Source organism: Artemia sp. Qi Xiang Cuo, chromosome 2 (assembly GCF_049724085.1).
Source record: "Artemia sp. Qi Xiang Cuo chromosome 2, ASM4972408v1, whole genome shotgun sequence".
Classification (NCBI taxonomy): Eukaryota; Metazoa; Arthropoda; class Branchiopoda; order Anostraca; family Artemiidae; genus Artemia; species Artemia sp. Qi Xiang Cuo.
Window position 1 is genome coordinate 61,519,326 of NC_142795.1, and position 26,067 is coordinate 61,545,392.

The 26,067-nt window shown below is 33.4% G+C and overlaps 1 protein-coding gene across 1 annotated transcript in view; it reads right to left on the reverse strand.

Annotated features, from left to right (window-relative positions):
• Positions 1 to 26,067, reverse strand: part of LOC148955472 (uncharacterized) — a 255,100-nt gene that overhangs the window by 15,223 nt on the left and 213,810 nt on the right. Inside the window, exon 4 of the mRNA XM_089108213.1 lies at positions 5,573 to 5,930. Coding sequence (XP_088964339.1) covers positions 5,787 to 5,930 — 144 coding nt within the window. The 3' untranslated portion in view covers positions 5,573 to 5,786. The remainder of the gene's footprint in view (positions 1 to 5,572; positions 5,931 to 26,067) is intronic.

Consider the following 26,067-nt stretch of genomic DNA (forward strand, 5'->3'; position numbering starts at 1 on the left):
GAGTTTTTGTCACTCTAATAAGTTTATCGCTAAACATAACTTTACAGAAAATTTAAGTTTCAACAATTATTCGTTATTATTTCATCATATCTTTGATTTAGTCTGGTAGCTCTTTACTTTTAGTTGAAAAGTGTCCTCTTGTGGGAAAAAGTTTTTTGACACTAACTAGTATGTCATTGGACATAAGTTTACGTTTGAACAATTATTAGTTATTATTTCTGTTCATCTTTGATTAAATATAGGCTAGTTTCGTATTGAATGAATTTTTGCTCGTATGAAATTGTCAGACCTTCCCTGAACTTTGTAGAATAAAGACCTCTGTTTGAAAATCTTTACACTTGGTGAATTTAGACAGCAATAAGGGTTTCTGATTGAGACCAATTTTAGAGCTTGGGTTCTAACTATTGCTTGCTGCAGTAGAAGTTGCCACAATTGGTGTTTGGTGGCGGGATAAGACCCCTGAAGTTAGAGAGAGGTTGAATGATCGATCTGGAATGGGGACAAAATGTATACTATTCACGAAAGTGATTCCGTTTGAATAGCTCCTGAGTTAATGGTAACTAATTTAATGACGCTAGTGACATTTTTTTTTTTTTTTGCATAATTTTGGTTTACCATTTAGGCTTTTGATAAAATTCTAAACCTTATAAATTAACTCATGTTACCGAAATTTTGCTGTTTTACAATTTCAGTTTTTGTTTAGGCTTTTAAGAAAAGTCTAAACCTAATTCTCTGGTTCAGCGAAATGTAATATCATAGTTTGATTGTGAAAAATAGCTAATTGGAGCTATGTTTAAATTCTTCATTAATATAAAATCAAAAACATGGAAATTGTTGTGTAAATGCATATTTCAAAGAAATAATAGCCTTCTTAATAATTTAATAAACTTTTACTTTCAGAGGAGATATGCTAACCCATCTATGCTCCGCAAACAAGACGGTGAAGTCGCCGGCCCTTCAAGAGGAACAGTCATCAAATATTCTGGCCCTATCATGACCACCAATCAAGAAAATCCCTACCCTTCCATGTCAATGCCACAACAAGCCTCAACCCCCCGTCAAGCGATGTCCGAACCTATCATGCAAACTGCTGATCTTAATGTAAGATTAAATTTTATTATTATTTCTCACTAAAGATTTACTTAGATATGCTAACCAATCTATGCTCCGAATACAAGACAGTGAGGTCATCAGCCCTTCAAGAGGAATAGTCATCAAATATTCTGGCCCTATCATGACCCCCAATCAAGAAAATCCATACCCATCCATGTAAATGGCACAAAAAGCCTCAACCCCCCATCAAGCGATGTCCGAACCTATCATGCAAGCTGCTGATCTTAATGTCAGTTTAAATTTTATTATTATTTCTCACTAAAGATTTACTTTTACTTTCAGAACTCCGTAATGAAGCCCGAAGTCAAGTATGATTTGGTATATTAATTTGAAACTTTCAGGTATTGTTAAGGAGACGAAACATGAAAAAGGGAATTTTATAAAGTATAGTGGCTTTTACAATAAAATCATATGACCATACAATTCTCTGGTTCAATAAAATGCAATCTTGTAGTGTGATTGTGAAAAATAGTTAATTGAAGCTATGTTTAAATTCTACGTTAATATAAAATCAAAAACATGGAAATTGTTGTGTAAATGCATATTTCAAAGAAATAATAGCCTTCTTAATAATTTAATAAACTTCCACTTTCAGAACTCCGTATAAGTTGTTAGTACTAGTATTGTGTTCCTTGGTAAAATTCAGTAGAGAACTTGAACTTTTCTTCACTTCGTTGAGAAAATTTAAATTGAACTAGAACTTTTTATCTTCCTGGAAAATATTTACAAGTATGGCATTACTTTTTCTATCTTCCACCGAAAAATTTAGAATTGAACTTTAAATTTATTTATGTCTTTGTGAAATAAAGAACTGTAGTGGAAGATTTTGTTTTCTCTGGAGAAATTAGAATTTAATTGTGTTGTTTGGTAAAATTCAGAAGAGATCATGAACTTTTCTATCTTCTATGAAAAATTGACCCTGCTAGTAGTATCTGTATCTCTAAAAATTCTTTTTCTTACATCTCTGACCTTTTTAATAGATATTCCTGAACGTTTCACGTTCTAGCATACCCTAAAAATAATGAACACTTAACAAAATAATGCATAAGATATTTTTAATGAAATAATGACATGTAGAATATTAATATAAAAATACGTTAAATACATTATTATGCATTATTAGTACACTTGCACTTCACTTTCCGTCAGTTCATCTTTATATTCATTGATGATATTTTCTGCTAATGTCCTTTTTATTCTGCCTACGATTTTACTGTCTATTGTCACATTATTTTTACATAGATAGCAGTTTTGACACATTGACAAGATATGATTTATGATGTTGGTGCAGGAGTATGCTTGTCTTCTTCTTGTTCTCTTTAAAATACTAATACCAGAAAGATGATGATAGGATTTATCAACAGGTAATGTGTTACCAGAAGCCGTAGCAAGGAGTTGTCCCCGATCATCGACAATTATTTTTAAGTTTGCATTCTCTTTGAGCACTAATTTCTCTGGTAATGTTACTCTTGCATATCCACCGTTTACACGATTGAAATTCTTGGGTACTCCAAAGAAAAATAACTTCTCGCTGTCATGACAACGCATGCATACATTTCCAATAGTGTTACCACTTGCACTCGTTTCATAGTTCAGGTATTTCTCCTTGTCTGCATTCAATACGACGATGATTTTTTCATGTGTACATACTTTTGTCGAATAATTCATCTTCACTTTTTTACAGATATGAGTTGTGTGTTTATCCTTCCACTGCGTAAAAAATACTGATTTAATGCATGCAATAAACTAGGTAGTGTCGATAACCTGCCATTGAGTACCAGTGGGAAAGCCACGTCGTGTCTATGAACAAGCACAGAGTACGATTGGTAGAGCCGTAAGTATATTTCATGTCATTTTAAGATACGTAAAAAAGTTTAAAGAAAACACCATGTTAAAAAATTCAAATTATTTTAAAAGATGGAGGGAAGGGGTACCGGTGGTCCTTTGGGAGCCCGGGGGACCTTTGGAGACCGGGGGAGGGCCTTTGGGGGCCCGGTGAGGGCCTTTGGGGGTCTGGGGGCCCTTGAGGCCCGAATGGTCCTTTGGGAGCCCGGTGGACCTTTGGGGACCGGGGGAGGGCCTTTGGGGGTCCGGGGGCCCTTTGGGAGCCGGGGGGGCCTTTGAGGACCGGGGGAGGGCCTTTGGGGGCCCGGTGAGTGCCTTTGGGGGTCTGGGGGGCCCTTGAGGCCCGAATGGTCCTTTGGGAGCCCGGTGGACCTTTGGGGACCAGGGGAGGGCCTTTGGGGGTCCGGGGGCCCTTTGGGAGCCTGGGGGACCTTTGTGGCCCGGGGGCGGGCCGTGGGGGGTCCGGAAAGGGCCTTTGGGGGTCTGGGGGGCCCTTGAGCGCCGATTGGTCCTTTGGGAGCCCGGTGGACCTTTGGGGACCGGGGGAGGGCCTTTGGGGGTTCAGGGGCCCGTTGGGAGCTTGGGGGGACCCTTGAGGACCGGGGGCTTCCTTCGGGGTTGGGGTAGGGGGATTGGAACCCTTTGGGGTTGGGGTAGGGGGATCGGGAACCCTTTGGGCTTGGGGTAGAGGACCTCACGACACTATTAAAATACAACTTGTGTATTATAAGGACCACAGAGTTTTACCCTTAAATTCTCTTCTAAAACCTTTTCTAAAATCATCTTTTAAAATGTTTCTAACTGTTTCGCCGAAATAATTCCCTATAATGGCTAAAACAGTTTCGCCCAAATAATCCCTAAACGTAATTTCAGGGTGTTCCTTTTGTTTTGGCATCCCTGTGCTTTCACATTTGAAATTACAAAGAAACCTTTTCGCGCGCTAAGATCAAAACATTCGCTCGGGAACGATTCTCTTTAGAAACAACAAATTAATTCCCCTTTCTTGTCAATCAATCAATCATGACATCATCTGTCACGTGCGATCTAAACTTTGCCCCGAAAACGTTCTCTCTGGGAATACATCAAAGACATTAATTAACTTAACGTCATCTGTCAGACATTAATTAACTTTGCTCGGAAACAATTTGATTAATGACTCAATAATCCATGAAAGTGAGAAAGTTCCTGTTTTTCCATTCTCACTGACAAAATCCATAAAACAGACATAAATGTGAGAAAGTTCCTGTTTTTCAAATTCTCACTGACAAAATCCATAAAAACATACAAAAATGTGAGAAAGTTCCTGTTTTTTCAAATTCTCACTGACAAAGTCCATAAAAACAGGCAAAAATGTGAGAAAGTTCCTGTTTTTTCAAATTCTCACTGACAAAAACCATAAAAACATCCATAAATGTGACAAAATTCCTGTTTTTCAAATTCCCACAGACAAAAACCATACAAAAATGTGAGAAAGTTCCTGTTTTTCAAATTCTCACTGACAAAAACCATAAACCACGTGGTTCTATGCCCATATAAGGAGTCCCCGTGGGACTGGCACCCCCCTCTCTACTTCAGAGTAGTCACAAATAAAATTTTTGCAAGAAAAAGTTATCCATAGAAAATGAGGTGTACTCAAAAGGTATGTTCTGTTCTCATACGTAACTTACTATACTTGTCTTTCTCAGTTTACATTTCTGATAGTCAAAATTTTAGCAGCTCGGGAGTTGCTGATGAAAACTTTAAATTGTTTGTAAGTTCTACTAGAATGAATAAGAACACTGAATCGCAACCTATGTTCTGCAAATATATCTGCTATATTGGATTTACTTGATTTGATTAATACTTTCTTAAGTTATGTATCTTTGTTTGAAACTAATCAGAGTCAATTTTAGAAAATCAGAGTTATTGTAAACCATTGATTGCACTCTTAAGACATATTATGTTCTCACATGTAATTTCACTTATTTACTTAACTTTACACTTTCTTAGGTTATATCTTCTTGTTAGAGTGTACTCATAATCAAAATTGTAGCAAGTCCTAGATGTTGATGTTTGAAATGACTTAAAGGGAAATGACTTAAAGCAGTTAAAAGTTGAAATGGCTTAAAGGAGCTATTAAAGGGAATGAGGTCCAATCTCAAGATATATTCTGCTTTTATTTGTAAATTACCCTATTCACTTAACTGAACTAATACCGGCTTAGGTTACATTTCTTTGTTGAAAACTACTGATAGTCAACAGCTTAGCAAATCAGAGTTGTCACTGACAATTGTTGATTTTTGAGATGATCTATTACCTTTTTGCTGTATTTATTTGAAATGATTACCATACTTTTACCTTGTATTTTGTTAGGTTTGATAATTTAGCTTCTGTTTTTCAGACACTAGAATTATAAATAAACGTGCTTTAATGTTTAAATTAATATATTTGCTTAACTCGAGTTATTAGTGGAATCATAAAATGTATCTTACAGCTCTATTTAATTTACGCCATTAATTCCAGTGCATAGGAATATTTTATGGGAATTGCACTACCTTCAGAATGTATTTAAGTTAATTAACATTGTCTTAGTCTATATACCGTTACTTGAACCAATTAGTTTGAAATTAATTACCAATTTCGTAGATGGCATTTCTTTTTTGAGACAACTCATTGCCTACAATTTACCAAATCAGATACTAACGAAATTTCAATACAACTTGTTTTCGTTCAAAATTTGTAATGCAATTTGCTTTGCGTTTTGCCACTTTCAACACATCGTTTTAAGTCACTAATAGATAAATTTCAATACACTTTACATACACTTTTAACACATCTTTCAAATATAATTATAGGTCTAAAAGCTTTGGCTTTTTTATATATCTTCCCGATTTGGTTTTGCGATTATCCCGAAGCGGCAAAGCTTTGGTTTTGTGTTTGGCGTTTTTCGTGCTCTTTCTGCCATTTTCAAGTCGATGTTCCAGTGTCTTAACCTAAAAATACAATCATCGTTACTCTGCTAAGGAATAGCTTTTTTCAGTTTGATTCATGGATCGCAAGTTTACACAATTTGAAACTATAGAAGAGAGTGCGCTAAGATCAGTTTTCAAAAGGAAGTAGGATAACTTACAGAAAAGTTGACCAAAAAAGAAGAAAAAACAAATAAAACAGAAACAAAAAAGATAGCATTATTTTCTTGAATTTTTTTACGGTGAGGGCGGGGGGCTCCAGAAAACTTCAGCAACTGTCAGATTAAGTTGAGCCAATGCTTATTTTCACATTAATTAATTGCTATGCCTTTCTGTTTGTATTTAACACGAAATGAAAATACAATAACACTTTTAATTTCGCAATTATTGTTTCCCCTTTATTTTCTTTGTCTTTTATCAAGCGCCATGTACAGCCAGTGTGGTTTCAGAACTTATCAGAACGTATTTATTTAAAATATAATCGCACACACAAATTTTAATTAAGACAGACAATGTTTAGAAAAAATCTACGTATTCTGATAAGAGTCCTCTTTTTCCAGCATCACATCTAGAAGTTTCTATCAACGGAAAAAAAGAGAAAAGTAAAAAATGACTTCCAGGTGGGAAGCAAAAATGCTCAAACTTTTATTTGTATTTGTGTAAAAATAGAAAATAAAAAAGAATAATTGTCGTTCATTCCATGTTCGTTGTCTTATTAATTTTTTTTTACTTGCTATTCAAATTTATTTTGTTTTAATTGTAATACAAATTCAAATAATGTTATCTTTATCACCTATTTCGTCAGAACTTAAAAAAGCAGAAAATTTGGAGTTTTGACCCAACTAGAATTTCTTATAAATGCTTTAAGGATTTGAATGGCAAGATAGGCCCATATACGATCTGATTATCAGATACATTGGGTGATTTGATTTTACCGAAAATTAGAGTCTATCTAGATTTTCAGAGGCTAAGCAGATTATGTAAACGAGCCAATAAATTTAGAAAAAGAAGATTTCTGGTTTTGAATGGAATATGTCGATTTTGAGGAAGAAAAATCACTCAGGATAAATTTATTAACATAACACCGAAAACAAAAGTATCAGAACTAAAATCGTTTTTTGAAGGGGGATGGGTAATTAAGAAAGTTTCAAAATTACAAGCTGACAACAGATTTAAAAAAGCTAATATTAGTCATAAAGCAGGAAATTTTGTCGAATGAGCATGTAAATTTGAGAACGAGAATTTCAACCACATAAATTGATGTGATTTAATATTTTTTAATTGACGTGTATTGAAAAGTAGATTTGACAGCAGTACCAGTAGAGATGCCTTATTGAGTCCCATGTGGCACCCCTGCTGCCACCTACAACTTTTTTAACACCATATATTGGCACGAGAACCACGTGGTTTATGGTTTTTGTCAATGAGAATTTGAAAAACATGAATTTTGTCACATTTATGGTTGTTTTCATGGATGGTTATGTGTGTTGGTCAATTTATTTGATGTTTTTCATGGATGTCAACATCAAATTATGGTTGTTTTATGGTTTTCTCACTGAGAATGAAAAAACAGGAATTTTCTCACTTGGAAAAACAGGAATTTTCTCACATTTATGGTTGTTTTCATGGATGGATATGTGTGTTGTTCGATTTATTTGATGTTTTTCCAAGTGAGAATTTGAAAAACAGGAATTTTGTCACATTTATGGATGGTTTTATGGACTTTCTCAGTGAGAATGAAAAAACAGGGACTTTGTCACATTTATGTCTGTTTTTATGGATGGTTATGTGTGTTGATTATTTGATGTTCTTATGGATTTTGTCAGTGAGAATGGAAAAACAGGAACTTTGTCACTTCCTTCTTGTTGTTGTTCAATCCAGATGTTATGAGTTTCCGGGAGATCGCGTGTTTCCAATATTTGTTGTTCAAGCCAGATGTTATGAGTTTCCCGGAATTTGGAGCACCTGTGCTGTCGACCTCAATTCACCTATCGTGAATCAATAATTCCCCTTAGAAACAACAAATTAATTCCCCTTTCTTGACAGATCAATCAACCAATGACATCATCTGTCAGACTTTAAAAATTTTCGCATAGAAACGATTCTCAAGGAATAGATCCAAGTCATTAATGTCTTTGCCTCGGAAACAACTCTTTTGATCGAACTCCAAAGAATATTAATAGCCAAAGGCCATGGAAACAATTCTCCAAGAAACATCTTAGCGATGAATTGTTTTAGCGCGGGAAAGAGTTTCTTTTGTAATTTGAAATGCATTAGCGCAGAGATGCCAAACAAAAGGAACACGCATAAATTACGTTTAGGGATAATTTTGGCGAAACTGTTTTAGACAGGTTATGGAATTATTTCGGCGAAACAGCTAGAGATGTTTTAAAAGATGATTTTAGAAAGGGTTTTAGAAGAGGTTTTGAGTGTGGTCGTTATAGTAAACAAGTTCTATTTGAACAATGTCGTGAGGTCCTCTACCCAACCCCAAAGGGCCCCGATCGCCCTACCCCGATCCAAAGGGTTCCAATCCCCATACCCCAATCCAGAAGGAACCCCCCGGTCCCCAAAGGTTCCCAGGGCTCCCACCCGGCCCCCAGACCCTCAAAGACCCACCCCGGGCCCCCCAAAGACACATTGAGCTCCCAAAAGACCACCGGGGTCCCAAAGGCCTTCACCCGGTCACCAAATGTCCCCCAGGCTCTCAACCGGCCTCCAGGACCCCCGAAGGCCCTCCACCGGCCCCCAAAGGTCCCCCAGGCTCCCAAAGGCCCCCTCCCCCCTCTCCCTCTCCTCCCCAATCCTCACCGCCACCTCCCCCCCTCCCTCCCCTCCCCTCCCCCTCCCCTCCTCCTCCCCTCCCCATTTTTTAATATTTTTTGTGCACTGAGACACAGAAGGGACACCCTCCCCCAAGGGTCCCCCAAACACCCTCCCCGGGCCCCCAAAGAGTCCCCTCTCCATTTTTTTAATACTTTTTTATGGCTTTATTATATCTTTTCTGAACAAGTTCCATTCATAATGTCATTCCTAAACCTATTTTCCAACCTCAAAGAGTCCCCCCCCCCAATTTGTAAAGACTTTCTTGAATTTTTTAACATGGTATTTTTTAAGTTTTTACGTTCCGACCTTTCTAAAAGAGTCAAATTTAAAGTTCTATTCCAAATATTTTCCCGGAACAAGAAAAGTCCCAAGACATAAAAATTTAAAGTTCACTTCTAAATTTTTCCGTAGAAGATAGGAAAAGTTATACTATGATTGTGATTATTTTCTATGAAGATAGAAAGTTTCACTTTAATTCTAAATTTTCTTAAATTCAGTTCTGACCATTCTCAAAGAGATGAAAAAATTTAAAGTTCTGTTCCAAATATTTTCCCGGAAGAAGAAAAGTTCAACTTCGATTCTGAATTTTCTCAATGAAAAAGAAATTAGACATTGATCATTTATATTTTCCCAAAATAATATAAAATTTTCCACTTCAGTTCAGATTTTTCGCAAAGAGATTAAAATTTTAAAATATTATTCCAAATTTTTATTATAAGATAGAAAAGATAAAGTTCTCTTCTGAATTTTACCAAATAACACAATTCAATTCTAATTTCTCAAGAGAAAATGAAAAGCTTCCACATCAGTTTTAAGTTTACCAAGACATAAAAAATTTAAAGTTCAGTTCTAAATTTTTCCTTAGAAGATAGGAAAAGTTATACTATGATAGTGATTATTTTCTATGAAGATAAAAAGTTTCACTTTAATTCTAATTTTCTTAAATTCAGTTCCGACTTTTCGCATAGAGATGGAAAAATTTAAAGTTCTGTTCCAAATTTTTCATAGAATATTGGAAAAGTTATACTTTGATCGTGAATATTCAAGTTCTCTTCTGAATTTTACCAAAGAACACAATTCAATTCTAATTTCTCCAGAGAAAATAAAAAGCTGCCACTTCAGTTTTAAGTTCGCCACGACATAAAAAATTTAAAGTTCAGTTCTAAATTTCTACATAGAAGATAGGAAAAGTTATACTATGATTGTGAATATTTTCCCGGAAGATAAAAAGTTATAGTTCAATTTAAAATTTTCTCAAAGAAGTGAAGAAAAGTTCAACTTCGATTCTGAATTTTCTCAATGAAAATGAAATAAGTTATTGATCATTTCTATTTTCCCAAAATAATATAAAAATTTTCCACTTCAGTTCAGATTTTTCTCAAACAGATGAAAAAATTTACAAAACTGTTCCAAATTTTTCATAGAAGATAGAAAAGTTCTTGTTCTCTTCTGAATTTTATCAAAGAACATAATTCATTTCTAATTTCTCCAGAGAAAATAAAAAGTTTCCATATCACTTTTAAGTTTACCAAGACATTAAAATTTAAATTTCAATTCTAAATTTTTCCATAGAAGATAGGAAAATTTATACTATGATTGTGATTATTTTCCATGAAGATAAAAAGTTTCACTTTAATTCTAAATTTTCTTAAATTCAATTCCGACCTTTCTCAAAGAGATGAAAAAAATTAAAGTTCTATTCCAAATATTTCCCCAGAAGAAGAAAAGTTCAACTTCGATTCTGAATTTTCTCAATGAAAATGAAAAAGTTAGTGATCAAATCTTTTTTCCCAAAATAATATAAAAATTTCCACTTCAGTTCAAATTTTTTTCTCAAAGAGATGAAGAAATTTAAAGTTCTATTCCAAATTTTTCATAGAAGATAGGAAAAGTTATACTTTGATCGTGAATGTTCGAGTTCTATTCTGAATTTTACCAAAGAACACAATTCAATTCTTTATTTCACAAAGACATAAAGAAATTTAAAGTTCAATTCTAATTTTTCGGTGGAAGATAGAAAAAATAATACCATACGTGTGAATATTTTCCCGGAAGATAAAAAGTTCTAGTTCAGTTTAAAATTTTCTCAACGAAGTGAAGAAGAATTCAAGTTCTCTTCTGAATTTTACCAAAGAACACAATTCATTTCCAATTTCACCAGAGAAAATAAAAATATTCCACTTCAGTTCCTTATTTCACAAAGACATAAAGAAATTTAAAGTTCAATTCTAAATTTTTCGGTGGAAGATAGAAAAAGTAATACCATACTTGTGAATATTTTCATGGAAGATAAAAAGTTCTAGTTCAATTTAAAATTTTCTCAACGAAGTGAAGGAAAGTTCAAGTTCACTTCTGAATTTTCTCAATGAAAAAGAAATTAGTCATTGATCATTTCTTTTTTCCCCAAATAATATAAAGATTTTCCACTTTAGTTCAGATCTGGCTCGAAGAGATGAAAAATTTAAAATACTGTTCCAAATTTTTCACTGAAGATAAAAAAGTTCATGGTCTCTTCTGAATTTTACCAAAGAACACACTTCAATTCTAATTTCACAAGAGAAAAAAAAAATATTCCACTTCAGTTCTTTATTCCACAGAGACAAAGAAATTTAAAGTTCAATTCTAAATTTTTCGGTGGAAGATAAAAAAAGTAATACCATACTTGTGAATATTTTCCCGGAAGATAAAAAGTTCTAGTTCAATTTAAAATTTTCTCAACGAAGTAAAGAATAGTTCAAGTTATCTTCTGAACTGTACCAAAGAACACACTTAAATTCTAATTTCTCCAGAAAAAACAAAAATCTTCCACTTCAGTTCTTTATTTCACAAAGACATAAAGAAATGTAAAGTTCAATTCTAATTTTTCGGTGGAAGATAGAAAAATCAATACCATACTTGTGAATATTTTCAAGGAAGATAAAACGTTCTAGTTCAATTTAAAAATTTTTCAACGAAGTCAAGGAAGTTCAAGTTCTCTTCTGAACTTTACCAAAGAACACACTTCAATTCTAATTTCTCCAGAGAAAACAAAAATCTTCCACTTCAGTTCTTTATTTCACAGAGACATAAAAAAATTTAAAGTTCAATTCTAATTTTTCGGTGGAAGATAGAAAAAGTAATACCATACTTGTGAATATTTTCACGGAAGATAAAAAGTTCTAGTTCAATATAAAATTTTCTCAACGAAGTCAAGGAAAGTTCAAGTTCTCTTCCAAACTTTACCAATGAACACACTTCAATTCTAATTTCTCCAGAGAAAACAAAAATCTTCCACTTCAGTTCTTTATTTCACAAAGACATAAAGAAATTTAAAGTTCAAATCTAAATTTTTCGGTGGGAGATAGAAAAATTAATACCATACTTGTGAGACTAAAAATGAAGATATTTATGCAGAGTTTTAACTAGCTTGCTAAAAACAATTTAACTTTTAACTAAGTTTGCTAAAGACAAGCTATTTTCTTGCAAAAACACACAAAATCAGAAGTAAAATGTTCAGTGTTCCTTTAGTACATACACAATTAGGCTAAAAATGAAGATATTTATGCACTGTTTCAACTAGCTATGGCTAAGTTTGCTAAAGACAAGCTATTTTCTTGCAAAAACACACAAAATAAGAAAAAATGTTCAATGTTCCTTTAGTACCTACGCAATTAGGCTGAAATGAAGATATTTATGCAGAGTTTCAGCTAGCTATGGCTAAGTTTGCTAAAGACAAGCTATTTTCTTGCAAAAACAAACAAAATCAGAAAAAATGTTAAATGTTCCTTTAGTACCTATGCAATTAGACTAAAAATGAAGATATTTATGCAGAGTTTCAACTAGCTATGGCTAAGTTTGCTAAAGACAAGCTATTTTCGTGCGAAAACACACAAAATCAGATAAATTTTTCAATGTTCCTTTATTACCTAAGCAATTAGGCTGAAATGAAGATATTTATGCACAGTTTCAACTAGCTATGGCTAAGTTTGCTAAAGACAAGCTATTTTCTTGCGAAAACACAAACAAAATCAGAAAAAATGTTCAGTGTTCATTTAGTACCTAAGCAATTAGACTAAAAATGAAGATATTTATTCAGAGTTTCAACTAGCTATGGCTAAGTTTGCTAAAGACAAGATATTTTCGTGCGAAAACACACAAAATCAGAAAAAATGTTCAATGTTCCTTTAGTACCTACGCAATTAGGCCTAAATGAAGATATTTATGCAGAGTTTTAACTAGCTATGGCTAAGTTTGCTAAAGACAAGCTATTTCTTGCAAAAACACACAAAATCAGAAGTAAAATGTTCAATGTTCCTCTAGTACCTACGTACTTAGACTAAAAATGAAGATATCTATGCAGAGTTTCAACTAGCTATGGCTAAATTTGCTAAAGACAAGCTATTTTCTTGCAAAAAAACACAAACTCAGAAAAAATGTTCAATGTTCCTTTAGTACCTACGGAATTAGACTGAAATGAAGATATTTATGCAGAGTTTCAACTATCTATGGCTAAGTTTGCTAAAGACAAGCTATTTTCTTGCGAAAACACAAACAAAATGAAAAAAAATTTTCAATGTACCTTTAGTACCTACGCAATTAGGCTTAAATGAAGATATTTATGCAGAGTTTCAACTAGCTATGGTTAAGTTTGCTAAAGACAAGCTATTTTCTTGCGAAGACACACAAAATCAGAAAAAATGTTCAATGTTCCTTTAGTACCTACACAATTAGGCTTAAATGAAGATATTTATGCAGAGTTTTAACTAGCTATGGCTAAGTTTGCTAAGGACAAGCTATTTTCTTGCGAAAATACACAAACTCAGAAGTAAAATGTTAAGTGTTCCTTTAGTACCTATGCAATTAGTCTGAAATGAAGATATTTATGCATAGTTTCAACTAGCTATGGCTAATTTTGCTAAAGACAAGCTATTTTCTGGCGAAAACATAAAAAATAAGAAAAAATGTTCAATTTTCCTTTATTACCTACGCAATTAGGCTAAAAATGAAGATATTTATGCAGAGTTTCAACTAGCTATGGCAAAGTTTAATAAAGACAATACATTTTATGTCGAAAAAACACAAAACCGCGTGAAAAATGTTATCTGTACCATTTGGCCCCACGAGTTTAGGTATAAACTGATAAGATTTAGATACATTTTACATTAGCAGTTAACAAGTAGGCTGAATGAAAACTATTTTCTTTTAATAACAGTCAAAATCAGAAAAAATGTTATATGTTCCCTTAGTTAAACCGCAATTGTACTAAAAATGAATATATTTATGGACTGTTTCAACTAGCTATGGCTAAGTTTGCTAAAGACAAGCTATTTTCTTGCGAAAACACACAAAATCAGAAAAAATATTGTTAGGTTAGGTTAAGTTAGATTAGGTTAGGTTAGCCTACGTACACGCGCATATAGGTTAGGTTAGGTTGGATTAAGTTAGGTTAGGTTAGATTAAGTTAGGTTAGGTTAAGTTAGGTTAGGCTAGGTTAGCCTACGTACGCAACCTAACCTAACAATATTTTTTCTGATTTTGTGTGTTTTCGCAAGAAAATAGCTTGTCTTTAGCAAACTTAGCCATAGCTAGTTGAAACTCTGCATAAATATCTTCATTTAAGCCTAATTGCGTAGGTACTAAAGGAACATTGAACATTTTTTCTGATTTTGTGTGTTTTCGCACGAAAATATCTTGTCTTTAGCAAACTTAGCCATAGCTAGTTGAAACTCTGCATAAATATCTTCATTTTTAGTCTAATTGCATAGGTACTAAAGGAACATTGAACATTTTTTCTGATTTTGTTTGTGTTTTCGCAAGAAAATAGCTTGTCTTTAGCAAACTTAGCCATAGCTAGTTGAAACTGTGCATAAATATCTTCATTTCAGCATACTTGCCTAGGTACTAAAGGAACATTGAACATTTTTTCTGATTTTGTGTGTTTTCGCAAGAAAATAGCTTGTCTTTAGTAAACTGAGCCATAGCTAATTGAAAATCTGCATAAATATCTTCATTTTTAGCCTAATTACGTAGGTACGAAAAGTACATTGAACCTTTTTTCTGATTTTGTGTATTTTCGCAAAAGAATAGCTTGTCTTTACCAACCTAAGCCATAAATTGTTTAAATCATGTATAAATATCTTCATTTAAGCCTAATTGCATAGGTTCTAAAGGAACAATTAAAATTTTTTCTGATTTTGTGTGTTTTCGCAAGAAAATAGCTTGTCTTTAGCAAACTTAGCCGTAGATAGTTGAAACTCTGCATAAATATCTACATATATATCATAATTGTTTAGGTAATAAAGGAAAACTGAAAATTTTTTCTGATTTTGTGTGTTTTTGCACGAAAATAGCTTGTCTTTAGCAAACTTAGCCATAGCTAGTTGAAACTCTGCATAAATATCTTCATTTTTAGTCTCACAAGTATGGTATTAATTTTTCTATCTCCCACCGAAAAGTTTAGATTTGAACTTTAAATTTCTTTATGTCTTTGTGAAATAAAGAACTGAAGTGGAAGATTTTTGTTTTCTCTGGAGAAATAAGAATTGAAGTGTGTTCACTAGTAAAGTTCAGAAGAGAACTTGAACTTTCCTTGACTTCGTTGAGAAAATTTTAAATTCAACTAGAACTTTTTATCTTCCGTGAAAATATTCACAAGTATGGTATTACTTTTTCGATCTTCCACCGAAAAATTAGAATTGAACTTTAAATTTCTTTATGTCTTGGTGAAATAAAGAACTGAAGTGGAAGATTTTTGTTTTCTCTGGATAAATTAGAATTGAAGTGTGTTCACTGGTAAAGTTCAGAAGAGAACTTGAACTTTCCTTGACTTCGTTGAGAAAATTTTAAATTGAACTAGAACTTTTTATCTTCCATGAAAATAGTCACAAGTATGATATTACTTTTCTATCTTCCATCGAAAAATTAGAATTGAACTTTAAATTTCTTTGTGTCTGTGAAATAAATAACTGAAGTGGAAGATTTTTTTTTTCTCTGGAGAAATTCGAATTGAATTGTGTTCTTTGGTAAACTTCAGGAGGGAACTTGAACTTTTCTTCACTTCGTTGAGAAAATTTTAAATTGAACTAGAACTTTTTATCTTCCAGGAAAATATTCACAAGTAAGGTATTACTTTTTCTATCTTCCACCGAAAAATTTAGAATTGAACTTTAAATTTCTTTGTCTTTGTGAAATAAAGAACTGAAGTGGAAGATTTTTATTTTCTCTGGAGAAATTAGAATTGAATTGTGTTCTTTGGTAAAGTTCCGAAGAGAACTTGAACTTTTTTATCTTCAGTGAAAAATTTGGAACAGTATTTTAAATTTTTCATCTCTTCGAGCCAGATCTGAACTAAAGTGGAAAATTTTTATATTATTTGGGGAAAAAAGAAATGATCAATGACTAATTTCTTTTTCATTGAGAAAATTCAGAAGTGAACTTGAACTTTCCTTCACTTCGTTGAGAAAATTTTAAATTGAACTAGAACTTTTTATCTTCCATGAAAATATTCACAAGTATGGTAATACTTTTTCTATCTTCCACCGAAAAATTTAGAATTGAACTTTAAATTTCTTTATGTCTTTGTGAAATAAGGAACTGAAGTGGAATATTTTTATTTCCTCTGGTGAAATTAGAAATGAATTGTGTTCTTTGGTAAAATTCAGAAGAGAACTTGAATTCTTCTTCACTTCGTTGAGAAAATTTTAAATTGAACTAGAACTTTTTATCTTCCGGGAAAATATTCACACGTATGGTATTACTTTTTCTATCTTCCACCGAAAAATTAGAATTGAACTTTAAATTTCTTTATGTCTTTGTGAAATAAAGAATTGAATTGTGTTCTTTGGTAAAATTCAGAATAGAACTCGAATATTCACGATCAAAGTATAACTTTTCCTATCTTCTATGAAAAATTTGGAACAGAACTTTAAATTTCTTCATCTCTTTGAGAAAAAAATCTGAACTGAAGTGGAAATTTTTATATTATGGGAAAAAAGATTTGATCAATAACTTTTTCATTTTCATTGAGAAAATTCAGAATCAAAGTTGAACTTTTCTTCTTCCGGGAAAATATTTGGAATAGAACTTTAATTTTTTCATCTCTTTGAGAAAGGTAGGAATTGAATTTTAGAAAATTTAGAATTAAAGTGAAACTTTTTATCTTCATGGAAAATAATCACAATCATAGTATAAATTTTCCTATCTTCTATGGAAAAATTTAGAATTGAACTTTAAATTTTTATGTCTTGGTAAACTTAAAAGTAATATGGAAACTTTTTATTTTCTCTGGAGAAATTAGAAATGAATTATGTTCTTTGATAAAATTCAGAAGAGAACAAGAACTTTTCTATCTTCTATGAAAAATTTGGAACAGTATTTTAAATTTTTTCATCTGTTTGAGAAAAATCTAATCTGAAGTGGAAAATTTTTATATTATTTTGGGAAAATAGAAATGATCAATAACTTATTTCATTTTCATTGAAAAAATTCAGAATCGAAGTTGAACTTTTCTTCACTTCTTTGAGAAAATTTTAAATTGAAGTATAACTTTTTATCTTCCGGGAAAATATTCACAATCATAGTATAACTTTTCCTATCTTCTATGTAGAAATTTAGAACTGAACTTTAAATTTTTTATGTCGTGGCGAACTTAAAACTGAAGTGGCAGCTTTTTATTTTCTCTGGAGAAATTAGAATTGAATTGTGTTCTTTGGTAAAATTCATAAGAGAACTTGAATATTCACGATCAAAGTATAACTTTTCCAATATTCTATGAAAAATTTGGAACAGAACTTTAAATTTTTCATCTCTATGCGAAAAGTCGGAACTGAATTTAAGAAAATTTAGAATAAAAGTGAAACTTTTTATCTTCATAGAAAATAATCACTATCATAGTATAACTATTCCTATCTTCTAAGGAAAAATTTAGAACTGAACTTTAAATTTTTTATGTCTTGGTAAACTTAAAACTGATGTGGAAGCTTTTTATTTTCTCTGGAGAAATTAGAGTTGAATTGTGTTCTTTGGTAAAATTCAGAAGAGAACTTGATCTCTTCTATCTTCTAAGAAAAATTTGGAATAATATTTTAAATTTTTCATCTCTCTGAGAAAAATCTGAATTGAAGTGGAAAATTTTATATTATTTTGGGAAAATAGAATTGATCAATGACTAATTTCTTTTTCATTGAGAAAATTCAGAATCAAAGTTGAACTTTTCTTCTTCAGGGGAAATATTTGGACCAGAACTTCAAATTTTTTCATATCTTTGCGAAAGGTCGGAATTGAATTTAAGAAAATTTAGAATTAAAGTGAAACTTTCAATCTTCGTGGAAAATAATCATTATCAAGATATAACTTTTCCAATCTTCTAGGGAAAAATTTAGAACTGAACTTTAAATTTTTTATGTCTTGGGACTTTTCTTGTTCCGGGAAAATATTTGGAATAGAACTTTAAATTTGACTCTTTGAGACAGGTCGGAACGTAAAAAGTTAAAAAATACCATGTTAAAAAATTCAAGAAAGTATTTACAAATTGGGGGGGGGACTCTTTGAGGTTGGAAAATGGGTTTAGGAATGACATTATGAATGGAACTTGTTCAGAAAGGATATAATAAAGCCATAAAAAAGTATTAAAAAAGTGGAGAGGGGACTCTTTGGGGGGCCCGGGGAGGGTGTTTGGGGGACCCTTGGGGGAGGGTGTCCCTTCTGTGTCTCAGTGCACAAAAAATATTAAAAAAATGGGGAGGGGAGGAGGGGAGGGGAGGGGAGGGGGAGGGGGGAGGAGGGGAGGGGAGGAGGGGAGGGGGAGGGGGAGGGGGGTTGGCGGTGAGGATTGGGGAGGAGAGGGAGAGGGGGAGGGGGGCCTTTGGGATCCTGGGGGACCTTTGGGGGCCGGTGGAGGGCCTTCGGGGGTCCTGGAGGCCGGTTGAGAGCCTGGGGGACATTTGGTGACCGGGTGAAGGCCTTTGGGACCCCGGTGGTCTTTTGGGAGCTCGATGTGTCTTTGGGGGGCCCGGGGTGGGTCTTTGTGGGTCTGGGGGCCGGGTGGGAGCCCTGGGAACCTTTGGGGACCGGGGGGTTCCTTCTGGATTGGGGTATGGGGATTGGAACCCTTTGGATCGGGGTAGGGCGATCGGTGCCCTTTGGGGTTGGGTAGAGGACCTCACGACATTGTTCAAATAGAACTTGTTTACTATAACGACCACACTCAAAACCTCTTCTAAAACCCTTTCTAAAATCATCTTTTAAAACATCTCTAGCTGTTTCGCCGAAATAGTTCCATAACCTGTCTAAAACAGTTTCGCCCAAATAATCCCTAAACGTAATTCAGCGTGTTCCTTTTGTTTGGCATCTCTGCGCTAATGCATTTCAAATTACAAAAGAAACTCTTTCCCGCGCTAAAACAATTCATCGCTAAGATGTTTCTTGGAGAATTGTTTCCATGGCCTTTGGCTATTAATATTCTTTGGAGTTCGATCAAAAGAGTTGTTTCCGAGGCAAAGACATTAATGACTTGGATCTATTCCTTGAGAATCGTTTCTATGCGAAAATTTTTAAAGTCTGACAGATGATGTCATTGATTGATTGATCTGTCAAGAAAGGGGAAATTAATTTGTTGTTTCTAAGGGGAATTATTGATTCACGATAGGTGAATTGAGGTCGACAGCACAGGTGTTCCAAATTCCGGGAAACTCATAACATCTGGCTTGAACAACAAATATTGGAAACACGCGATCTCCCGGAAACTCATAACATCTGGATTGAACAACAACAAGAAGGAAGTGACAAAGTTTCTGTTTTTCCATTCTCACTGACAAAATCCATAAGAACATCAAATAATCAACACACATAACCGTCCATAAAAACTGACATAAATGTGACAAAGTCTCTTTTTTTTCATTCTCACTGAGAAAGTCCATAAAACCATCCATAAATGTGACAAAATTCCTGTTTTTCAAATTCTCACTTGGAAAAACATCAAATAAATCGAACAACACACATATCCATCCATGAAAACAACCATAAATGTGACAAAATTCATTTTTTTCCAAGTGAGAAAATTCCTGTTTTTTCATTCTCACTGAGAAAACCATAAAACATCCATAATTTGATGTTGACATCCATGAAAAACATCAAATAAATTGACCAACACACATAACCATCCAAGAAAACATCCATAAATGTGACAAAATTCATGTTTTTCAAATTCTCATTGACAAAAACCATAAACCACGTGGTTCTCGTGCCAATATATGGTGTTAAAAAAGTTGTAGGTGGCAGCAGGGGTGCCAAATGGGGCTCAATAAGGCATCTCTACTAGTACCATGGGGATTCCAGCTGTAATGTTTGATTAAAAAAAACATCTGTCTGTTTACACATGAGTAGAAATGGGTAAGAAGGTACTGACCCTACATAATTTATTGATGGTTTATTGATCCACGAAAGGGGACAGATTTCTGAGAAATTGATTACATAACCGACTAGGACAAGAGGGGAACTAGATTTCTGGGATTGATCCACGAAGGGGAACCAGATTTCTGAGAAATTGGTTTGCATAATCGGTGGGGAATTCTATCATGAGGGGATTTCATTTTTATATATGGCTTCTCAGGTCTTAAGGTCTCAGAGATAAATTAATACTCTATTTTTAGATATGGCTTCTCAGGTCTTTAGGTCTGAGAGATAAATTATTATCTTATCGAAACCATAATAGTGTAAGTAGGAACACCTTAGATATATTTTTCAGGAGTTCATACAAGATCAAAACAGATTGAAAATATTTTACGCAGGAAATGGTATCCTGGGAATTTCAAATGTGACAGCGCAGGGATGCCGAAATAAAGCAACACGCAGAAATTACTTTAGGGGATTATTTGGGCGACAACAAATTAATCAACATTTTAGGGATTATTTGGGCGAAACGGTTTGAGACATTTTAGAAGATGATTCGGGGTGAAACTCTGTGGTCGTTATAATACACAAGCTCCATTTAAACAGTGTTGTAAGGTCCCCTACCCAAACCCCAAAGGGGCCCCTCACCCAACTTTTTTGCCCCCCCCCCCCGCCTTTTTTACACCTTTTTTGGCGTACTTGAGACACAGAAGTGCCCCCAAAGGGCCCCCCCCCAACTTTTTCCCCTCTATTTTTTTAAACTTTTTTGCGCGATTGAGACACAAAAGGGCCCCCGCCCATTTTTTTGCCCCCCCCCCCCATTTTTTAATACTTTTTCTTTTTGCGCACTTGAGAAACAGAAGGGCCCCTCCAACGTTTTTGCCCCCCCCCCCCAATTTTTTTTACATTTTTTTTGTGCGCTGTAGACACAGAAGGCCCCCCTCCCCAATTTCTTGGGTCCCTCCCCCCATTAGTGTTATTGTCGTGGTTTACCATGTCACTGTTACATTCTCTTGATGTTTCAAAGTTCATTTTGGATTTTTCATTGAAATGTAAGAGTTGGAATATTTCAATAGTGTTTTGTCGTGGTTTACCTTGTCACTGTTACATTCTGAAGATGTTTCAAAGTTCATTTTGAAATTTATTTCATTGAAATGTAAGATTTGGAATATTTCAGTAGTGTTTTGTAGTGGTTTACCATATCACTGTTACATTCTCTTGATGTTTCAAAGTTCATTTTTGATTTTTTTTTTTTTCGTTTAACTATAAGAGTTGGAGTATTTCAGTAGTGTTTTGTCGTGGTTTACCTTGTCATTGTTACATTCTCCTGATGTTTCAAAATTCATTATATATTTTTTTTTCCTTGAAATGTAAAAGTTGGAACATTTCAGTAGTGTTTTGTCGTGGTTTACCTTATCACTGTTACATTCTGAAGATGTTTCAATTTCAAAGTTCATTTTTGATTTATTTCGTTTAACTGTAAGAGTTGGAGTATTTCAGTACCGTTTTCTCATGGTTTACCTTGTCACTCTTACATTCTCTTGATGCTTCAAAGTTCATTTCGGATTTTTTTTTCGTTGAAATGTAAGAGTTGGATTATTTCAGTAGTGTTTTGTCGTGGTTTACCATGTCACTGAAGATGCCTCAAAGTTTTTTGTCGTGGATACCATTCTGAAGATGCCTCAAAGTTCATTTTGGATTTTTTTTTCGTTGAAATGCAAGAGTCGGAATATTTCAGTAGTGTTTGTCGTGGTTTATCTTGTTACTGTTACATTCTCTTGATGTTTCAAAGTTCCTTTTGGATTTTTTTTTGTTGAAATGTAAGAGTTGGTATATTTCAGTAGTGTTTTTTTTTGTCGTTTAGCTTGTCATTGTTACATTCTCATGATGATTCAAAGTTCATTTTAGATTTTTTTTTCCTTGAAATGTAAGAGTTGGAATATTTCAGTAGTGTTTTGTCGTGGTTCACCTTGCCACTGTTACATTCTTTTTATGCTTTAAACTTCATTTTGGATTTTTTTCGTTGAAACGTAAGAGTTGGAATATTTCAGTAGTGTTTGTCGTGGTTTACCTTGTCACTGTTACATTCTCTTGATGTTTCAAAATTCATTTGGATTTCATTCATTGAAATGTATGAGTTGGCATATTTCAGTACTGCTTTCTCGTGGTTTACCTTGTCACTGTTACTTTCTCTTGATGCTTAAAGGTTCATTTTGTATTTTTTTCGTTGAAATGTAAGAGTTGGAATTGTCACTGTTACATTCTCTTGATGTTTCAAAGTTTATTTTGGATATTTTTCATTGAAATATAAGAGTTGGAATATTTCAGTAGTGTTTTGTCGTGGTTTATCTTGTCACTGCTACATTCTTTTGATGTTTCGAAGTTCATTTTGGATTTTTTTCGTTGAAATGTCAGAATTGGTTTATTTCAGTAGTATTTTGTCGTGGTTTACCATGTCACTGTTATACTCTGAAGATGTTACAAAGTTCATTTTTGATTTTTTTCATTGAAATGTAAGAGTTGGAATATTTCAGTAGTGTTTTTTCGTGGTTTACCTTGTCACTGTTACATTCTCTTGATGTTTCGAAGTTCATTTTGGATTTTTTTCGTTGAAATGTCGGAATTGGTTTATTTCAGTAGTATTTTGTCGTGGTTTACCATGTCACTGTTATACTCTGAAGATGTTTCAAAGTTCATTTTGGATTTTTTTCGTTGAAATGTAAGAGTTGGATTATTTCAATAGTGTTTTGTCGTGGTTTACCTCGTCACTATTACATACTCTTAATGTTTCAAAGTTCATTTTGGATTACATTCGTTGAAATGTAAGAGTTGACATATTTCAGTAGTGTTCTGTAGGGGTTTACCTTGTCACTGTTACATTCTCTTGATGTTTCAAAGTTCATTTTAGATTTTTTTTTTCCCTTGAAATGTAAGAGTTGGAATATTTCAATAGTTGTTTGTCGTGGTTTAAATTGTCGATGTTACATTCTCTTGATGTTTCAAAGTTCATTTTGGATTTCTTTCGTTGCAATGTAAGAGTTAGAATATTTCAGTAGTGTTTTGTCGTGGTTTACCTTGTCACTGTTACATTCTCTTGAAGTTTCAAAGTTCATTTTGGATTTCATTCGTTGAAATGTAAGAGTTGGCATATTTCAGTTCTGTTTTCTCATGGTTTACCTTGTCACTGTTACATTCTCTTGATGCTTTTAAGTTCATTTTGGATTTTTTTTTCCCTGAAATGTAAGTTGGATTATTTCAGTAGTGTTTCATCGTGGTAGTGTTTCATCAGTAGTGTTTACCATGTCACTGCTACATTCTCTTGATGTTTCAAAGTTCATTTTGGATTTTTTTTCTTGAAATGCAAGAGTTGGAATATTTCAGTAGTATTTTCTCGTGGTTTACATTGTCACTGTTACATTCTCATGATGTTTCAAAGCTCATTTTAGATTTTTTTTTGTTGAAATAAAAGAGTTGGAATATTTCAGTATTGTTTTGTTGTGGTTTACCTTGTCACTGTTACATTCTCTTGTTGTTTCAAAGTTCATTTTGGATTTTTTTTGTTCAAATGTAAGAGTTGGAAAATTTCAGTAGTGTTTGCCGTGGTTTACCTTGTCACTGTTACATTCTCTTGATGATTCAAAGTTGATTTTGAATTTTTTTTCGTTGAAATGTAAGAGTTGGAATTGTCACTGTTACATTCTCTTGATGTTTCAAAGTTCATTTTCGATTTTTTTTCGTTGAAATGCAAGGGTTTGAATATTTTAGTAGTGTTTTATCATGGTTTACCTTGTCACTGTTACATTATCTTGATGTTTCAAATGGTTTGCCTTTTCACTGTTATATTCTGAAGATGTTCCAAAGTTCATTTTTGATTTTTTTTTTTTTCGTTGAACTGTAAGAGTTGGAATATTTCAGTAGAGTTTTCTCATGGTTTACCTTGTCACTGTTACATTCTCTTGATGTTTCAAAGTTCATTTTTGATTTTTTTTCATTGAAATGTAAGAGTTGGAATATTTCAGTAGTGTTTTGTCGTGGTTTACCTTGTCACTGTTACATTCTGAAGATGTTTCAAAGTTCATTTTAGATTTTTTTAGTTGTAATGTAAGAGTTGGATTATTTCAGTAGTGTTTGTCGTGCTTTAACATGTCACTGTTACATTCTGAAGATGTTTCAAAGTTCATTTTAGATTTTCATTCGTTGTAATGTAAGAGTTGGAATATTTCAATAGTGTTTTGTCGTGGTTTACCTTCTCACTATTACATTCTCTTGATGTTTCAAAGTTCATTTTGAATTTCATTCGTTGAAATGTAAGAGTTGGAATATTTCAGTTATGTTTTGTCGTGGTTTACCTATCCACTATTGCATTCTCTTTATGTTTCAAAGTTCATTTTGGATTTTTTTCATTGAAATGTAAGAGTTGGAATATTTCAGTAGTGTTTTTTCGTGGTTTACCTTGTCACTGTTACATTCTCTTGATGTTTCGAAGTTCATTTCGAAGTTCAAATTGAACTTTGAAGAATCAAGAGAATTTAACAGTGACATGGTAAACCATGAGAAAACACTACTGAAACATTCTAACTCTTGCATTTCAATGAAATAAATTTAAAATTAAAATTTAAGCAAATACTTTATTTAACAGTGAAATGGTATTCAACTACATAGCACTACTTATATATTCAAACTCTTATATTTCAACGAAAAAAAAAATACAAAATGAAAAATTAAACATCTAAAGAATGTAATAATGACAATGTAAACCACGACAAAACACTGCTGAAATATTCCAACTCTTAAATTTCAAGGAAAAAAAAAATCTACAATGAACTTTGAAAAAATCCAAAATTTCAGTAGTGTTTAGTAGTGGTTTACCTTGCCACTGTTACATTCTCTTGATGTTTCAAAGCTCATTTTGGATTTTTTCGTTGAAATGTAAGAGTTGGAATATTTCAGTAGTGTTTTCTCGTGGTTTACCTTGTCACTTTTACATTCTGAAGATGTTTCAAAGTTCATTTTGGATTTTTTGTCGTTGAAATGTAAGAGTTGGAATATTTCAGTAGTGTTTTCTCGTGGTTTACCTTGTCACTTTTACATTCTGAAGATGTTTCAAAGTTCATTTTAGATTTTTTTAGTTGTAATGTAAGAGTTGGATTATTTCAGTAGTGTTTGTCGTGCTTTAACATGTCACTGTTACATTCTGAAGATGTTTCAAAGTTCATTTTAGATTTTCATTCGTTGTAATGTATGAGTTGGAATATTTCAATAGTGTTTTGTCGTGGTTTGCCTTCTCACTATTACATTCTCTTGATGTTTCAAAGTTCATTTTGGATTTCATTCGTTGAAATGTAAGAGTTGGAATATTTCAGTTATGTTTTGTCGTGGTTTACCTATCCACTATTGCATTCTCTTTATGTTTCAAAGTTCATTTTGGATTTTTTTCATTGAAATGTAAGAGTTGGAATATTTCAGTAGTGTTTTTTCGTGGTTTACCTTGTCACTGTTACATTCTCTTGATGTTTCGAAGTTCATTTCGAAGTTCAAATTGAACTTTGAAGAATCAAGAGAATGTAACAGTGACATACAACAGTGGTTAGCAAAACCACTCTCATCAGTGATCCAACTCAGTCGTTCAAGGAGCACAAATTCCAGAGTGAACTTTGAAAAGCCTACGTCCGCGTCTGTACCTAAAGTCAAAGACCCGAAGTCACTGCAATCAGCTTCGTCCGATTTCTATTACGCCTACATATGGCTAAAGTGACTGAATCTTTTAATTATAGAGAGCTCCTAGCCCAAGTTCAGCCAGCCCTAGAATCCGTTTCAGTACGGCTGCTTGAAAGGGAGTAGTACGACGCACTATCTAGTACATCTCTACACACCTGATTACCGAGTGGTTGGACAAAGGCAGTAGCCTCGTTGACCTGCTTTTAGTCGACTATCGTAAGGCTTTGACTTGATCCGCCACTATACAGCA